Source organism: Thrips palmi, unplaced genomic scaffold (genome assembly GCF_012932325.1).
Source record: "Thrips palmi isolate BJ-2018 unplaced genomic scaffold, TpBJ-2018v1 HiC_scaffold_12, whole genome shotgun sequence".
Lineage (NCBI taxonomy): Eukaryota > Metazoa > Arthropoda > Insecta > Thysanoptera > Thripidae > Thrips > Thrips palmi.
The window spans coordinates 6,722,388-6,739,063 of NW_023144623.1; the positions used below are offsets into that span (position 1 = coordinate 6,722,388).

Sequence of the window (16,676 nt, forward strand, 5' to 3'; positions counted from 1 at the left end):
AGGGACGGCGGAGGAATACGGAAAAAGGCAGCGTCCCTGACGCTTAAAAAAATAGAGGACACTTCTTAGCAGCGCGGAGATTTGGTCCCATTGGGGAAAGCCTCGCAATGCGATGGCCGGGCCGGAAGATGGACCGTCTGCCGGGCAACTCTGGCGAGGGCTAGTTTTGGCTCGGGGCTCCTCCACTGCTTGACAGCGTTGGTGCGTGGGTCGGATTGATAATCTCTCTGCAGACTATGATTCTGGGAGTCTCTCTCCGTCGCACTCATGGGTTCGGCGTCGGTGCGAGAGAGACGCCCTGCTGGCCGAGTCGGCCTTGTCGGTCTCGCCCACGAGGCGGCCGGCGTGATGATCCCCATGTCGAAGTGCCCCGGACGTGCCCCGGGGGATGCTCACCGCCTCGAGGGGGGCTCCTTGTCGAGCCCGGGCACACAGTGCTGCGTCTCGCTCGCACCGCCGCGGCCGCACGGGACGCCCCGCGAGTGCGAGAGAGACAAGAAGCGCCGTCTACGAGGAAATCCGACAGGGTCGGCGGAGAGGTTCTCATGGCGCATGCCGAGGCCGAAAGCGCACGCCAAGGCCTCGGTCGAGGCCGCTAAACACCCCTAAACACCCTGGGGGCCACAGTCCACTGCACACTGCTCACCAAGGCACTCAAAGCTGCTCTTACTCCTGAACGTGCCAACAACTCCAGTGGCCTTTTCACCGAAACTGTATTCCCTTAAAAAAAAACTCACCACGTGACGTAGGCACGCTGACCCCACTCTGGGACGAAGGTGGCCCAGCAGTCGAAGCCGCCCTCCACCGGCTCGATGGAGAAGATGAACACCTGCAACAGAGTGACGCAGAAGTCACGTCAGGTGCCAATGAAGAGAGTGCACCAAGGGGTCTCCAACCGGCGAAAATCGGTGTACACGGGTGAAAAAGTCATTAAAAAAAGTCACTAAAAGTCAAAAAAGTCACAAAAGTCAAAAAGTCACAAAAGTCAAAAAGTAACAGAAAAACCACTATAAAGTGTCCAAAAAGTCACGAAACAGCCTTTAAAAATGCCAAATTTCAATTAACGCTGGTGGAAAAGTAACTTTTTAAGTCAAAAAAGTCATTTAAAGGTCAAAAAGTCATTTAAAAGTCAAAAAGTCATTAAAACGTGTGAAAGTGAAAATAGTTCCAAGGCAAAACAGTCGCAAAAAGTCAGAAAAGATACTCAAAAAAGTCACAAAAAAGTCAAAAAAACAATCAAAAAGTCACAAAAAAGTCAAAAAAGTCAGTTTTGACTTTAAGTCAGTGTACGCTCGCCGGCTCGGTTGGGGACCCCTTGGAGTGCACTGTGGGCGGCACGGTCGCTCCCTGCCTTTGGCTGCTCTGGACTTTTCGTCTTTCAGCGACCGGACTTCGCAAAACTGACGCCCGCGCCAGCGAGATGCTGCAAGCGAGGGAAATTTAATTAGTTTGAGCTCTTACCCGGTGATTCGATTTATCCGCGCACATTTTCGCTAGCATCCAGTCCCCTCCAAGCACCTCTCTTACGGAGAAAGTCTGCTCCAAAACACCATGCTGGAGATTTTCTCCACAAGAGAATTTTCGTCATGACATTTTGATTATTTTTGGCAGATGATACCTTCACACTTGAAACATACTTAAAACTACTATACACATGAAGGTGTCAGCGTGCTTTTACTCTCGAGTCCAGAAACGAAGCGCGTATCCTAAACAATGTAATAGGGGCTGGCTGCCGGGCCTGCCGGGGCGGGCGGGCCCTCCCTCCCCGCCTGCCACGGCGCGGAATATCGCGCAACAATACCTCCCGATTCGGCCCGGCCCGGGGCACTCATCGGGCCAGCTCGGGCTCGGCGGCGGGCGGTGCAGGCCACAGCTCGGCACGGCTAGTACCAACACCGGCCACCTCGCTCAGGGTCTATATATTTTGTTTCATACACAATTTTAATTACTATCTTTGGAATGAGCCCGCATACTACCCCGTATAAGGAAACCGAACGAGTATTGACTGAGAAATTTGAAAGGGAAAAGAAAAAAATTTGAACTCTACACCCCCTCCCCAGTCTTAATGGGGAGGCCTCCTGCTTTACTTCGGTGTTCGGGATGGGAACCGGTGCTATCAGGTACCTGGGGTTAATCCCGTCAGCGACCCAAGCGTTCGCCGGGGGACCCAGTAGGACCCCAAAGCTCAGGCAGCTGGGTGAGAGCACCCAGTACGAAGCTCTTTGAGGGGCGGGACGTAGAGTGAGACGACAGAGAGACAGAGAGAGACTCAGACAGAGAAGAGGTTTGGTGGGAGCTTCTTGTTTTCGTAGGGTTTGGGTTTTGTACCCCATGGTACCCCCACTGTCCGGCGCTCCCGTACCGAACATACAGCGTTTTAGGCCAGCTTCAAAGGACTTATCATCGCCTCCCCGACAAGTCGAGGAGGCACCACCCGCAACCACACACCGGGTGGTCTGGATTGATGGATCAAATACGCCATCGCTCCAGTGCCGAGGCCAACCCGCCGAAGCGGATTGCTTTTTAGACACCCACAGCGGAGTGGCCAGGTGAATGTGACTCTGACCACTACGCTATCACGCTTGTACGTCTGGCAGCGTGTTGGACGACGGGTTTGAGTTGCACTGGGAGGAAAGCGGTCGAAAAATGTAATGAAATGATGGGATTCGATCCCCGGACCCCGCCATCGGGATCACACGACTTTACGCTCTCGGCCACCACGGCCCATGATGAGGGGATCGGCGTGAGGTGGGTTCTTGACGCAACAGGACTCGACCGACCCGGTCAAAATTTCGCAAGAAGTTGGGGGAGTCGAACCGCCGACCCTCACACTGAGAACCGACGCCTCTACTCCCTGGACCACCACGTCCCATGCTCGGAGTGGGCTCACGTTTACGGGTTTGAACCGCACTGGGTGAGGCAGTAAAATTAAATGGAAATATTTGTTAGGAGTCGAACCTCCGGCATGTGGGCCTGTTGCACACGGCTCCGCTCTCATGGCCTCGAGCCACCACCCTTAGGATAGCAAGTCGAAAAAACTTTTGTGACGCTGGTATTCGAACGCCGGCCTGCGGTAACTCGATCCCACGTCTCTAACCTCTCGGCTATCACAGCAGTTGTGAAACGCGATGGATCATCTGCTTTAATTAACGTTCGTTGAATGAGATTTTTTTTCCCTTTTTGGGAAGAGCTCTTCTAAATTTTCCAAGTGTAGCGGTTGGGCTGCCCGTTAACACACAACCCAATGCTAGTCCCCGCAATGTTCTCGTGCAACTACATCCACTTCACTCGCTCACCGAGCAATTACATTCCTCGTACAACACCGCACTGTTGCAACGAACAATTAAATACCCATGTCAATGTCGCTGGGCAAGCGCAGGCGGTCCCGGCAAAATGTAGTTGTTCTGTCCTTCTTCCTGACAGTGCTCTGTCATAAAACTTGCCATATGTTTTCTTTTGTGTACTTCCGGTGGAGTGACGCGCCCTACTTCAACCCGTCCGAGCGACGGCGTGACAGCCGATCGGAAGCGCTGTCTCTCTCGCACTCACGGGGCGCCGCGTGTGGGTGTGCGGGTGCGAGAGAGACAGCGCGACCTCGCTAAGTGCGTGCCGCGGCATCGCGTGGCGTGGATGAGAGGTAAGTGATTGCCGTTCAAACTTGGCGCGTCAATGGATTGCAGGAGACACCACACCCCGCCGCCATCCATTTACGTGCAAACACTCTCTCTCTCTCTCTCTCTCTCTCTCTCTCTCTCTCTCTCTCTCTCGCTCTCTCTCTCTCTCTTTCTCTCTCTCTCACACACACACGACAGGTGGGAGAGAGACAGACGTGAGCGACGAAAACGACTCTCGGAATGAGTCTCCCTGCGTTCAATATTGCCGCGCTGTGGCCCGGAACTGTCATCACCAGGCGGATGCGTGACAGGATGACGCGTTTTTGGCATCTCCTCGTATAAAACCTCGAAGGACTCCAGTTAGTTGGACTCCAATAAATTGCCCTTCATTGCCCTTCAAACGTGAGAGAGAGAGAGAGAGAGAGAGAGAGAGAGAGAGAGAGAGAGAGGGGGGGGGGGGGGCAGCACACAGCTGGAAAGTAAGCAGAGCAGTTCAGGTAACGAAGTGACCAGAGCCCCAACAAATTTAAACTCCAGCTCGAGAGAGAGAGAGAGAGAGAGAGAGAGAGAGAGAGAGAGAGAGAGAGAGAGAGAGAGAGAGAGAGAGAGAGAGAGAGAGAGGCGAGAGGGGCAGTAGGCTGTCGCTGTAAGTTGAAAGCGCTTTCCTCTCTTCGGCCCTTCAGGCCCTTCAGGAAAGCTCAGCCGGAAGCACCCTTGAGCCTTATTGGGTTTGGAGTCGCCGCTCCGGCGTTCCGTCTAGACGGCGCCCTATAGAGAACCTTAGAACAGCCCGCCGGGGCGCCGCGCTCCGCGGCCAACTCGGACACCTCTCGGGGCCCCGCTTCGCTTTGAGGTCCGTTTTCCGACCTCAAAATTGATTTTATCTGAGAAAACTGCTGAAAGGGAGCCTGGCCTTGAATAACGCCAGTTCCACGAGGCACACTGTGAAAAGGAAACCTAAGGACAAAGTACGGAAAGGTCCGTCTAAGACTGTTGGTCTTCCACGGAGGGTTCCTACACGTTTTTCGTCCACTTTCGTATTTTTTTTCGTTTTTTCATTTTTTTTCTAGTGCCGGCTGGCGCGCTAACGCGCCACTGGGTGCCGATACCGCGCTGTCGACGCGACGCTTGAGTGATGGCGCTAATAAGGCCCGGGCCGCAGCTGATTCGTCGCTCCGTCTCTCTCGCACTCATGGCGCGCCCCGGAGGTGCGAGAGAGACAGCGCGTCTGGCCAGCTGGCCGGCAGGGGAGTCCATGCAGATGAGGAAATAGGCGAGGCACACCTGTGCACCTTTCAGCGGGAGGCAGGCAAATTATAATTCTTATAATTCTTTTCCCGGACTTCGCCGCCGGCACCGGAAAACGTTGTTTTTTCCTGCTCCTTGTTCAACAACAATTCCCTCCTCCTCTTTTTTTTCTTTCGCACTCGAAAAACGCACAGGAGAGAGATAAAAAGTTGGAAAATTGTTTCGTGTTTTTGCGCGAGAGAAATATGGGTCACGTGGTGGCGGCCGCGTCCCTGCGCGTCCCGCATAGTGTGGCCACTCGCAGTGGGGAAACTCCAAGTTTTAAAAACACGACGACGTCCGCGCCACCGCCACCGCCACCACACTGGGAACGGGATGAGATTCAGGCGAAGCGGGGAGAGGCCCAAAACCGTGAGAACACGGCGTGGGCGGCTGTCTGCTTGTCTCACGCGGCCTGCCGAATCGGTGCGCTGTGAAGCGATGCGAAGCCATGCGAAGCCATTCCGGAAGCATCTCTGTCTCTCTCGCGCGCCGCTCCGGGGCGACCCATGCGCGCGAGAGAGACGGCAGTAATTTGTTTGAGGACGAGCGGCGCGACGGCGACGACGACGGCCACACCGTGCAGGCGGGCCGCTCGCGCACTGTAAAACAGACTGCAAATGGTCTCCATTTACGTTCCTGGCCATACGCAGGGCGGTGCTGGACGAGGCGGAAAAGCGAGTCTCTCTCTCTCTCTCTCTCTCTCTCTCTCTCCCCTCAACACTCCACATGTCTGCCGCCTCCCCCCCGCTCTTTCCGCATTGACATTGAGACTTTAGAGGGATCAAAATAAAACTGGCGTTGACGCTCCTTCGGGGTGGAAAAAAAAAGGTGTGAACTGTGCGAAACTTTAAGTCTTAGGCGCAGTTTGGACCCGAAAGTCCCCGCTCCACACGTCACCCCGACGCGCACGTCAAAGAAAATGAGGGGAAATTCGGTCTGTCTCTGTCTGTCCTTTGAGAGCGAGCGGAGCGGACGGGCGGGGCGGGGCGGGGCGGGGCGGGGCGGGCGGGGCGGGGCGCGCCTCCACGCGAGGTTTCCCTCTCCGGCCGCCTCGACTGACTCGGCCGCCGAGTGCAGATTGGAGCGTAATGCGACTGGGCCCCCGGGGGCCGAATCGAGTCTAACCGCTCCCCCCCCCCCCACTCGCCGTCCACAACAGCTGGGCGTCGCGGGACGACCGACCGGGAATCTCCCGCCCTTGTCGACGCACCACATGCCTCTCTCGCACTAATGGGGCGTCCACTGTGGGTGCGAGAGAGCAGAGCGACGATAATGACCCTCGGAATCGGTCTGCTAGACGCGGCTCCGCGGCCCGCTCCAGCCGGATCAACTTTTAAAACTCTGCCTGCCCTCCACCGGGGAGCGTCGGGGAGGTCGGGGGCGGCCGGGGGCGGTCGGGGACGGCCGGGCCGCCCCCATCGGGCTGTTTATTCTAATTTCGAGTGAGTAATGGTGGCCCCTGTCCCAGGCCCTGTCTGCCCTTCCGTCACGCCGCGCTGTGCCTTCGGCTGTGCCGCACACGCCGAGCACCCGCCGCCATCTCGCCCACTCGAGGGAGAAAAAGTGGAGGCTGCTGGTGGATCGCGATGCTCGAGTGGTTTGCAGTTGACGTTGTGGCCCGCCAACCCGCCGACGCCACCACATTTCCGCACCCACCCCCGGCCTCCGCACAGTGGGCCAGAAGGCTGCGGTGGAGACGGTGTTTTGGGCCCCAGAGTCGCTAAACAGGACTCGAACCGAGCGTGTGACCCCACCAATGGACTCCTCGTTCGGAGAGCAATCCATTGGTGGGGTCACACGTTCGGTTCGAGTCCCATTTAGCGACTCTGCAGCTAAAAACGCGTCCGGAATTTTGACCGCCTCCACCGGTCTTCCGGCCCACTGTGCAGTGCCTGGCACACGACTAACAATGCAAGGTGGCTCAGTCGGTTGCGCGACCGGTAACTGGCTCTCTCTCTCACGCCCAGGCTGCGGGATCGAATCCCGATGGCGCCGCTGTCATCACTCTCGTCACGCCACTCCACTTCTGGCTGCCCTCGGTGTTGCCCCATTTTGCCCCCCTTTTGTCGCGGTGCCGCGGGGACTCGCGCCTGTGACGCGGTGCGATAGGGTGTTGTTGTTGTTGTTTTTATCGCCGAACAGGCGCTTTCACGCGCGGGACGCCACGGCACTGCCATTTAACAACAAAAGAGGCGGGAAATTAAAGGCACACACTCCGCGGACGGGACGCCACTGCTTTTAATAGTCTGGCAGCGGACTGCGGAGCGCTCGCTTCGCAGTGTCGCGTCGCCCTGTCTCACTCGCACTCGTGCGGATGGGCGTCCGAGGGGCGTCCCGAGGGAGCCCGAACGGGTGCGAGAGAGACGGGGAGCACGCCGTTCGGAGGCCGGGCGCGGTTCCACACGCGGTGCCACCAGAGGCCCCCGCGGAACGGCAGCCGAATAAATGAATTCGAGACAATTCCTTTCCCCGTTTTAGCCGTTTTTCCCCACACCCGTTCGCGAAAAAGAAATTCCAAAAAGCTTTCGTATCCGCGAGGATGGTGTCAATTTCCAATGCAATTGATGGCGAATTTATCGCTCTGGATTGGACAGGCTGGGGCAAGGGGGGTCAGGGAAAGTTGAGGGAGGGGGGGGGGCGGAACCTCGCGACAGGCTGGCCAGCGGGGCGGGGCGGGGCGGGCGGGGCGGGGCGGGGCGGGGCGGGGCGGGGCTACTTTATCCCGAAACCATCCCTCTTCCTTGGGTCGCCCGCTTCGCTTCCTGCCCCTTCTGGTCGGCCCGCCGATCTACTCCGAAATGATAGCCTTCAAACACTGACACAGACCGCCCCCCCCTCCACCACCGGGCCAACGTACGCGCCCATTCGCTCACCAACGGCCTCTGTCACCTCCTGCCGGTCGCCACCACCTTCACCATCACCATCACCAGGACTCAGGGGGCCGTCGTCAGGATCGCCATGACTAGGGCCACGGCCAGGGCCGGGGCCCTTGCCGCCCACGCCAGCCTCAAGACATCTCGCCTTTGTCCGGGACCATCCGCCGATTCCCGGAGGAGCACTGGATAGCGTTGACATTGGGCACCGCCCCCTCCCCCCTCCCCAAGCCACGTGCCTGGCACGGGCGGCCGCTCTGCAAATAGCGTCACACTGGGGGATGTGATGGCGGCGTCGGGGGGCTCGAGGCGCGCGTGCATGGGGGTGACAAAACGTTTAGGAAGTCAGCCGGCCAAGAAATGGCTCGCGCTCCATGGACGGAAGTGGAGTGTGAGGACACTGCAAGGCTCCAAACCACACATGACATTTCTTTCTCGATACGACGAGTGCACGACGAAAGCGACGATATGTCTGCTGCTGAGTTGGGGCTAGTCCGAGGGGGTAACGACTGGTAAATTTCGTGTCAGCCGGATTAAGGATTACCTCGGATTACCCCGGATTACCCCCAAATTACCTCCGGATTACAACAAAAAAATTCCTGGATTACCCCGGATTACCTCAAAATTTTCCCGGATTACCCCGGATTACCCCGGATTACCTAAAAAATTCGGGTTATCCGGATTACGGATTACCAATTTGCTGTCAGCCGGATTCCCGAAGTCGTTACCCCCTCGGGCTAGTCTAATGCGAGGTGAACGTACAAACGTAGAGCTCACTTTTGTTTCTTTTTCTTTCTGTGATGTCTCGGCTGTCCAACAGAGGAGACTCGATGTGCGGGCCGGACGCACGGACTTCGGCAGCAGCAAAGCCAGCGGGCCGTGGCCATGGCCGTGGCGCGCCGCGCCAAAGCCAGCCAAATCCCGGCGAGTAGTGACATGTGCGGGCGGAGCCATGTTCGGAAGACCTTCCCGCCTCCCTGCCCATCGACGTGGCAGCGCGTTGTCCAGCATCCGGTGCTCTATCTGTCTCTCTCTTCGATAAGGCTCTTCGAGATTAAACAAGTCGGGCCACGGCTTTTCGTCGCTCTGTCTCTCTCTCGCACACGTTCACGACGGTGAGTGCGAGAGAGGCGGAGCGACGGGGTCTCGCTTTCTTGCCGGGTAAGGAGGCGGCCCGGCGGCGCGTTCTTGCTGCGGCCCTGCAGGACGTCGGCGGGAACTCAGTCCGCGGGGCAGGCCGAGGGAGGCCAAGGGGGGCCGAGGCAGGACTTGCTGTCCTTGGCGTGCAGGCTCGGGGCCTGTTTGGACGACCCTTTTGGCCCAAGGAGCACTGTCCCGACGTATGGATAGGACTGGCCCATCCATTAGCCTCGGCCTCGGCCCACCAAGTGACCAAGAACAGCGGCCGCGTCCGCGTGTTGTTCCAGCCGCCCGACGCTCCAAAACACGCTGCGAGGCCTGTTTAATATCTACGTGGCGTCTAGAAGGCAAAACGGCCTGTAGTATTAAAAAAAATGGCTTCGTGGAAACAAAAAAAAAAGTGCCGTCGACGGGAATCGAACCCGGGACTCACCTGCGGCAGGCAGAAGAGCAGCGACAGTCCCCAGGCGGCCACGACCATGGCGCGGGCACGGCTCGAAGACCAGGAGCAGTAGGTGAGCGGGTGGCAGATGGCGCGGTAGCGGTCCAGCGCCGTGGCGGTCAGCACGTAGGAGCTGAGGTACACGCCGAGCGGCTGCCCGAACTTGACCACCTTGCAGAGCACGTTGCCGCCCTGGAACCGGAACGTCACCTGGGACGCCGAAAGATCGAATTAAGGCAACCGCAGGAAGGAAACTGCAGGAAGCAGGAAATTGCGCTAGTTGAAACAAGCGCGCGCCCACGCCGGGGAATAAAACTGTTATCGCGTGATCCAATATCCGCCTCGGATAACGCTCTCAAGTCAAACACAGGCACGCCTCCGGGGAGAGCGGCCGGCACACTGCAAGGGACCACTCACCTTCCAGACGAGCTGCGGCAGCACGCTAAAGAAGGCGGTCACCATGTCGGCCACGCTGAGGTGCAGGATGAAGTAGAACATGCGCGACAGCTTGCGGCGACCGCCACAGCGCCGCCGCGCGTACAGCGCCAGCAGCACCACCGCGTTGCCCAGCACCGTCAGCACCAGCAGCACGCCCAGCACCGCCACCTCCACCTGGAGCAGGCCAAGCAGGCCGACAGCGCCGTCAAGCAGTGCCAATTTCCATCCGTGAAAGGGAGAGGGGCCGCGAAGCCCCTTTGCCAATTGATGCCGCGCGCGAGTGCGAGAGAGACGGAGCGACGTTCAGACTCAGCCTACTGGGTTCAAAGCCGGTTTTCACTGCAAGGCCGCCCGAGCGTGCAGCCGTTGACTCAATCCAAGGGGGAACTCATTTTGGGACGCGCTGACTGACATTGGGACCGGCTTGGGCCGGAGGGGGAGGGGGGATACTTTGGCCAACTCATTTTCGAAGACTCATTGGCTCCGGCCTGCTGCAAACAAAGAGAGAGAGAGACAACGGGGGGGGGGGAGTGAAAAGTGCACGTGGCGCTGATGCGATCGGGGGAACGGACTCAGAGGATGATCCGAAAGCCATCACCACTCGCTCTCATCACTATCGCAGCAGAGGGGAAACGTCGTGCCATAGAGGCCAAGCATCAACAGAAACAAGGGGTGATTTTCATCTGCATCATGGCGCAAAAATTGTAACTGGATCTCGACTTGTTTTCTCCTCGGAGAGCCGGAGAGCCGGAGGCCCGGAGAGGGAGGAACAAGGTCAGTTTCCGTGCCAGCGCTTCCTACCGGCCCTCCCGGTCGAGGCGATGAAATTACACGATGCGCGCCGATAGGACTCGCGGGGTGCAAACATCGCGCCATCCTTTTCCTAAGGCCACTGGAAGCTTCCAATAATCTTACATTAGTTAGATATGAGGTAAACTACGCTTGTGACTCCCATACCTGTGCTCCAAGGATGACATACTTTTCATTTTCCACCTTTTCCTCATGTAATTCGTAGATTTTTAACAAAATTTTCTCGTCATTTTTCCTGAGTCGGAGCGCAGCTGTTTCCCCTTTCCAGTCCCGATATCGGAAGCCTTGGTGCGCGCAGCACCGCGCAGCACGGACCTCGGCGTCACTCCCTTCGCCATTTTAATGATCCTGAAAAAAGTTCTCTCCAGTCCGCTAGCCGAGCGAAGTTCCGCTACTCGACGTGATTCTTACCGAAGAGCGCGACCACTGCCGCCAAATCACAGTGCAGTGATCAATTTCCTCTGCAAAGTGATTCGTTTCGTTGATTGGCTGCACGGCGACGCGGCCGAGCGCGGCCGAGCGCCCGCGAAGTCGAGGGTAGGCCAGCCCGCCGCGCAGACGCGCGTCGCCGGTCGGGTGGCTGCCTACCCGCCAGGCGCTCCGAGCCGCTCCGGGGGGACTGACCCGACCCAAACAAGGCCAGCAATCAGACCATTTTTCGGAGCGTTCGGGGCATTGCCACTCCCAGTGTAACGAGTCTAATGACACCGAGACCGACCGAGACAGTCGGACGGATTGCCTCGGGCGATGCGTGGAGCGCCCGGCCACTGGCAGGCCTGGGCCCGGCTGGTCAGCTGGCCCCAGGGAGACGAAAGGACGTCTGGATGTCTGGACGTCTGGACGTCTGGACGTGTCGACGTCTCGACACAGCGAGTGCCCTTCCGTCACCGTGGGGCTGGTCCTCTGGACGTCTCGACACAGCGAACGCCTTTGCGAGAGTTCCGTCGCCGCGGGCAGCGCTCGTCCCCGGGGCCCCGGCTCGACACGCCGCCTCCATGTCCCTGCTGACTGTCTGCGAGACGCTGCCTTGCCATGGAGAGAGAGAGAGAGAGAGAGAGAGAGAGAGAGAGAGAGAGAGAGAGAGAGAGAGGGGGGGGGGGGGAGCGCCTCGGCCCATCAACGGTCTACAGTGGTCTCAGGTTTCTTGGTTTGGGGTAAGGAGCGATGGGCCTTTCAGCGACGGCGTCAGAAACACTGAAAAATCGACAACGACCTGCTGGGTCGAAACTGCACACAAGGCCGATATTTAAAAAAAAACTGACTTCATATCATGCCTAAGAACTCGTCAGAAATCTCGCTTGAAAATTGATCTACCATCACTGTCTGGTGACAGTGTCCCCGACGTCAAAATTAAAGCCAGTATTTTTCGTGATAAACGCTGAGCAACGGACCCCTGTCGGACCTCGTCGCGTCTCCCGCCTCGTGTCTGCGAACCTTATTCCACGCCGGGATTCCCCCGTCCTCTCGACCTATGAATATGAAATCATCTGCTCAGGGCTGGCAGCTGGTGAAAAATTAATCTCGAAAAACTGTTTTCCCGGGTACGAACTTTCACGCGCAGCTGCCCTCCACGCTACCCTGGCCGGGGCTGCGACGGGTTGGCAGGGCGGAACCGTTTCAAAAGCGACAGTCTAGCTGGAATGACTCTGCTTTGGGGACTCAGGAGACCCAGCACGGAAAGTCCGTACTTTTCGGGACTTATTCTGTACATTTCCCGGCATAGTTTGCAGTGTAGGAAGAGGCGAGGGGACGCAGACACGCCCTCCGGCGGTTCTCCTTGCAGACACACTGTCCCGCAATGGCCCGACTGCCCGGCAATGGGTCTAATAATACAAGGCGAGGGCAACGACCGCTTCCTGGTACTCCCCGTACAGGGTCTCATAACCTGCCCTGTCGTTGGCAGGCGGCGCACAGTGGGCCGGAAGGCCGGTGGAGGAGGCCAAAACTCTAGACGCGTTGTGAGCACCAGAGTCGCTTGCGACTCGAACCGAACGTGTGACCCCACCAATGAATTGCTCTCCGAACGAGGAGTCCATTGGTAGGGTCACACGTTCGGTTCGAGTCCTGTTTAGCGACTCTGCAGCTGAAAACGCGTCTAGAGTTTGGCCACCTCCACCGGTCTTCTGGCCCACTGTGCGCCGCCTGGGTGAAGAGGAGGGGCGTTAAATCCGTCATCCGGCGCGCAGCGCAGCGCGGCGTCGCGCGCGTGGAACGGCTGTTGTGTTGTTCCCGCCTCGCGACCTAAACCAATACTGTGTGTGCTATAAACTGGTGGTCTGCGCGTTCCGCGTATGCGATACGAAATTCGAATACGAATTCCTTGAATTCAGGCATTCGGGTCCACCGAGCGGACATGACGACAATGGTATTGCGGGTACGAAACGCAAGCTTGGCACCCGCGCATTGTTGACGCTGCCAGACCCGCGAGTCCACCGCAAAAAGGAGGCTAAGTTCCTCAAAAACACAATTTTATTTTCAAACGATTACTCGCGCGTCGAAGCGACCGGCACCTTATCCTGGGCTAATCCTCAGCGTTTAATCAGTAACTAAGCTCAAATTTTGAACATGAAAATAAAAGATGAACTACAGTGCCCCGCCACGGTATCTCAAGTAGTCCTCTTCTATCTCTTCGTTGATCCCGTTTCCTTTTGTTTCTCATTCTTTTGACACCACTCCACTTTTAGCGGAGGGAATGCATTATTCACAGGCTGGTAGTTTCACTGCAAACAGCCACCAGTGGCGAACCAAGGCGGGGCGGGGCGGGGCGGGGCTGGGCAGGGCGGGGTGGGCACGTGCACGTGAGACGACACACGCTTTGCATACATCGGTGGCAGGCGGGGTGAGGCGGGGCGGGGTGGGGTGAAGCGGGGTGTGGCGCGCCGCGGCGGGGCGGGGCCCAGCCAGCGAGCATTCCGCCGTCAAGGCGTCCTGCTGCGGCCCTGCCGGGCTCTGCCGGGCCCTGCGGGTGGAGGCGGGTTCGGCGGGGTGCCTTGAAATTGAATTGGTGACGCGATCGGCGGCCCTTTCGGTCTCTGCACCCGGCACCACGCCGCGACGCGCCGCGGTGGCTGAACCCTGCAGGCATGCCCGCCCAAGGCGTTCGTTGCTCCGTCGCCGACTCTCTCTCTCTCTCTCTCTCTCTCTCTCTCACTCCCCCTCCCTCCCCCTCCTCCGCCCCCACTATACACGACAGAGCCCGTCGCGTCGGGTTACGCTTTTCAAACTGAATGCCGCCGTCGGCACGCACACCTGCTGTCCTTTGCGGCCCGGCATACGAATGGCGGAGACCCCAGGAGCTCGGCCGAAGGCGATGGCAGCCACGAGAAAAGGTCAGAACCGGCCGAGGTTGAAAAGACGGACAAAACGAACAGAAAACACCACTCTCAGTGTGCATTTACAACTGAAAGTGAAAACATGTATACCTCTGTTTTATTTTATTTTTCTATCTTTTTGGTAGTTTTTTTTGTTCAAGGTGGACTTTTAGGTGCGTGTTCGGGGAATTGTTTCTGTCTGTTGCTGAGAGCGCTACAGCTGTTCATCTGGCCACCGAGTGCCCCCCTCCCCCCTCCGGTCCGAATTGGGACTAAAGTTCAGCCCTCCTCTGGTCCAATGGAAACCAAATAGCGAGCCACGAGGATTCCAGAGCGTTCCCCCGGCAGCCTGCGGGGGCCGGGAGGGCAGCCATTGGCCTTCTCAAGCGCGTCGGTCCACCCCGTCCAGTCCACCTCGGCGGAGAGTATTTTCGGCATTACACAAGTCATACCCCTCGTCTCCGCCCGAGCATTCCCGGTCCTCTTTGTTGCGAGGCACAACCACCTCAGACGCACCTTGTCATTCCTTCAGACGGCCGCCGCGTGCCTTGCGGGAGGGAGAGAGGGGGGAGCCAGTTGCGACGGACGGTTAGGTATTCATCTCTGTTTGAGATGACAAATGGGTGCTTGGCGAGCTGAGGACGCCATCAAGGCACTTTCATGGAATCCCCACAACACATTCTGCTGACAGTTTGGCTTTGCTAGTGACACTCGGATTTATCTTTTTTTTCTGCTGTCAGTTTTGCTTTGCCAGGAGAAACTTGGCATTTTTTTTTCAATTTTTTCTTCAGGTGAGCCACGCGATGCGCCTGGCATGCGGCACCACGGCGTCGCTCCACCCGAGATGCACCGCGGATGGGTCTGCTCTCCGAGGCACGCGAGCGTGCGAGGGCTCGCGAGCCTTTGACGAGACCCTGACGTGCGGGGGCGCGGCGCGCGGCGCAACCGCCTGGAGTGCCACTCCCGCGTACCCCGCGGAGTCCCGGCGTCCTGTAGGCTGACGCTGAGAGTCTTTTTCGTCGCTCTCTCTGTATGGAACCTGCCATGAGTGCGGGAGAGACAGATAGCGACGAAAACGACTCTCGGAGTCGGTCGGCTGGAGTCCTCGCGCACAGCGCCCACGGCGAGCCTGCTCTTTCATTCCGCGTTCCGACTTACCTCCGCCAGCCGCTCGTCCCTGCCGCTGTCGTCGGCGTCTCCGGGGGCGGCGGGGGCGGCGGGGGCCGTGCCGTTCCCGGCGAGGGGCAGGCCGGCGAACAGGCCCCCCGCGCCGCCCGCCGCGCCGCCCCCCGCCGCCCCCACGGCCCCCGCCTCATCGGCGTCCGGGCTGCTGCCTTCCTGGGTCCATTCCCAGTGCCCCGGCACGCGCATTATGGCGGGGCCACCCCGGCCATCTGCAACGGAAGGAAGCACACTGTTAGCCCTCACAACAACGTGCATGCTCAAAGGCCGCCCCGTCGACGAGGTGGCTACCACTGCTACACCGCGCTGCGCAGTCCCCACCCCTCATTGGGTCACCTGGCCGGCCAGCCAGTGTGGCAGGCCGGCAAAAACTATAACCCCGAAGGCCTGCCAGCGGACAGTGCCGGACACCGCTGTGGCTGCGACGCAGGCGTGGCCTGTTGGAATTGTATATCCCTGCGGGTGGGAGGTGTGGAAAAAACGGGTGCGAGTTCCGATCCCACTCCAATCGTTCTTCTCTGTTACGAGGTTCGAGCCCCGAGTTGAGGCAGATAACTTTTTCTCAGTGCTCGCCGCTGCTTATGAAAGAAAATTAATATGTGACCTCCTTTCGGCTGGAGCCGGGCGGCCCGGGCGGCCCGGGCGGCCTGGAGGAGGCCGTGGTCTCCCGATTGCCGATCGGACTTCTTGGGCCCAGTGCCAGCGCCGAGTAAGAGACGGCTGGCTTCCGAAGCCGCCATCGCTCTGTCTCTCTCGCACTCGAGACGAGTGGCGTAAGAGAGCGAGAGAGACAGAGCGATGTTCGAAGCTAGCAGCGAGTCAATAGACTCGCCTTGTCTCGGAACTGGCGAGGACCCCAGCCAGCCACCCACCCCGCCGTCTCTGCGTTTGTCTTTGGGAATTCCATCCAGTCTGCAGTATAAGTGGGCAGCGGGGGAGACGAAGACGAAGACAACCCCCAAAAAAGATTCTCACGACGAACCGTTTTTAATTTGTTTTCGCAACTTCCTTGTTGCCACTCAGGTGCCGGGGGTTTTGTCTTCGCTCTGCGTGTTGATCCAAGACGCCGTCCCGTCCGCGCGGCACTGTTGTGTAGGCAGGACCTGCTGAACAGTGTCTAGAGGGACTAAGCCCCTGCCGTAGGCCGAAGGTGCGTACGCCACGACAAACAAAGCTTGGGACGCACAGCCCGCTCCACAGTCTCCACAGTGTCTCGGGACCCCAGCCCAGGCCAGCCCAGGCCGATGAGCTCTTCAAACGGAGACATCATTTGCACGACTCTTCCTACAATCTTACAGAGTGTTTGTCCCGACGTGCACAAATCCGAGGGGAGTTAGCGTGCGCTTCCACACCACTCACCAGCACTCGTCGCTCTGTCTCTCTCGCACTCACGGGGCGTCCCGCGTCCCGCGGGGGTGCGAGAGAGACAGACAGTCCGGGATCATCCCATGAGGAAAACACGCCAAGGGCGGCGAAAGGGCGCTGCGGGAAACAAAACCAGCGATTCAGACTTTCTTTATCTCTGTTTCATAAATTCATTTCTCGCCCCAGCGGCGACGGACTCACTAATAATTAA

At 58.5% G+C, this 16,676-nt stretch overlaps 1 protein-coding gene across 2 annotated transcripts in view; it reads right to left on the bottom strand.

Moving 5' to 3' along the window:
• The window catches only part of LOC117640303 (annetocin receptor-like), a 20,007-nt gene extending 10,070 nt beyond the window's left edge, over positions 1 to 9,937 (bottom strand). Inside the window, exons 1-3 of one of the 2 annotated variants that reach the window (XM_034376701.1) lie at positions 9,777 to 9,937; positions 9,351 to 9,569; positions 738 to 829 (exon numbers count right to left, since the gene is read on the bottom strand). In XM_034376701.1, the coding sequence (XP_034232592.1) occupies positions 738 to 829; positions 9,351 to 9,569; positions 9,777 to 9,857 (392 nt within the window). In that variant the 5' untranslated portion in view covers positions 9,858 to 9,937. The remainder of the gene's footprint in view (positions 1 to 737; positions 830 to 9,350; positions 9,570 to 9,776) is intronic. The other variant, XM_034376700.1, reaches the window with a different exon arrangement.
• Positions 9,938 to 16,676: the final 6,739 nt, after the last annotated feature.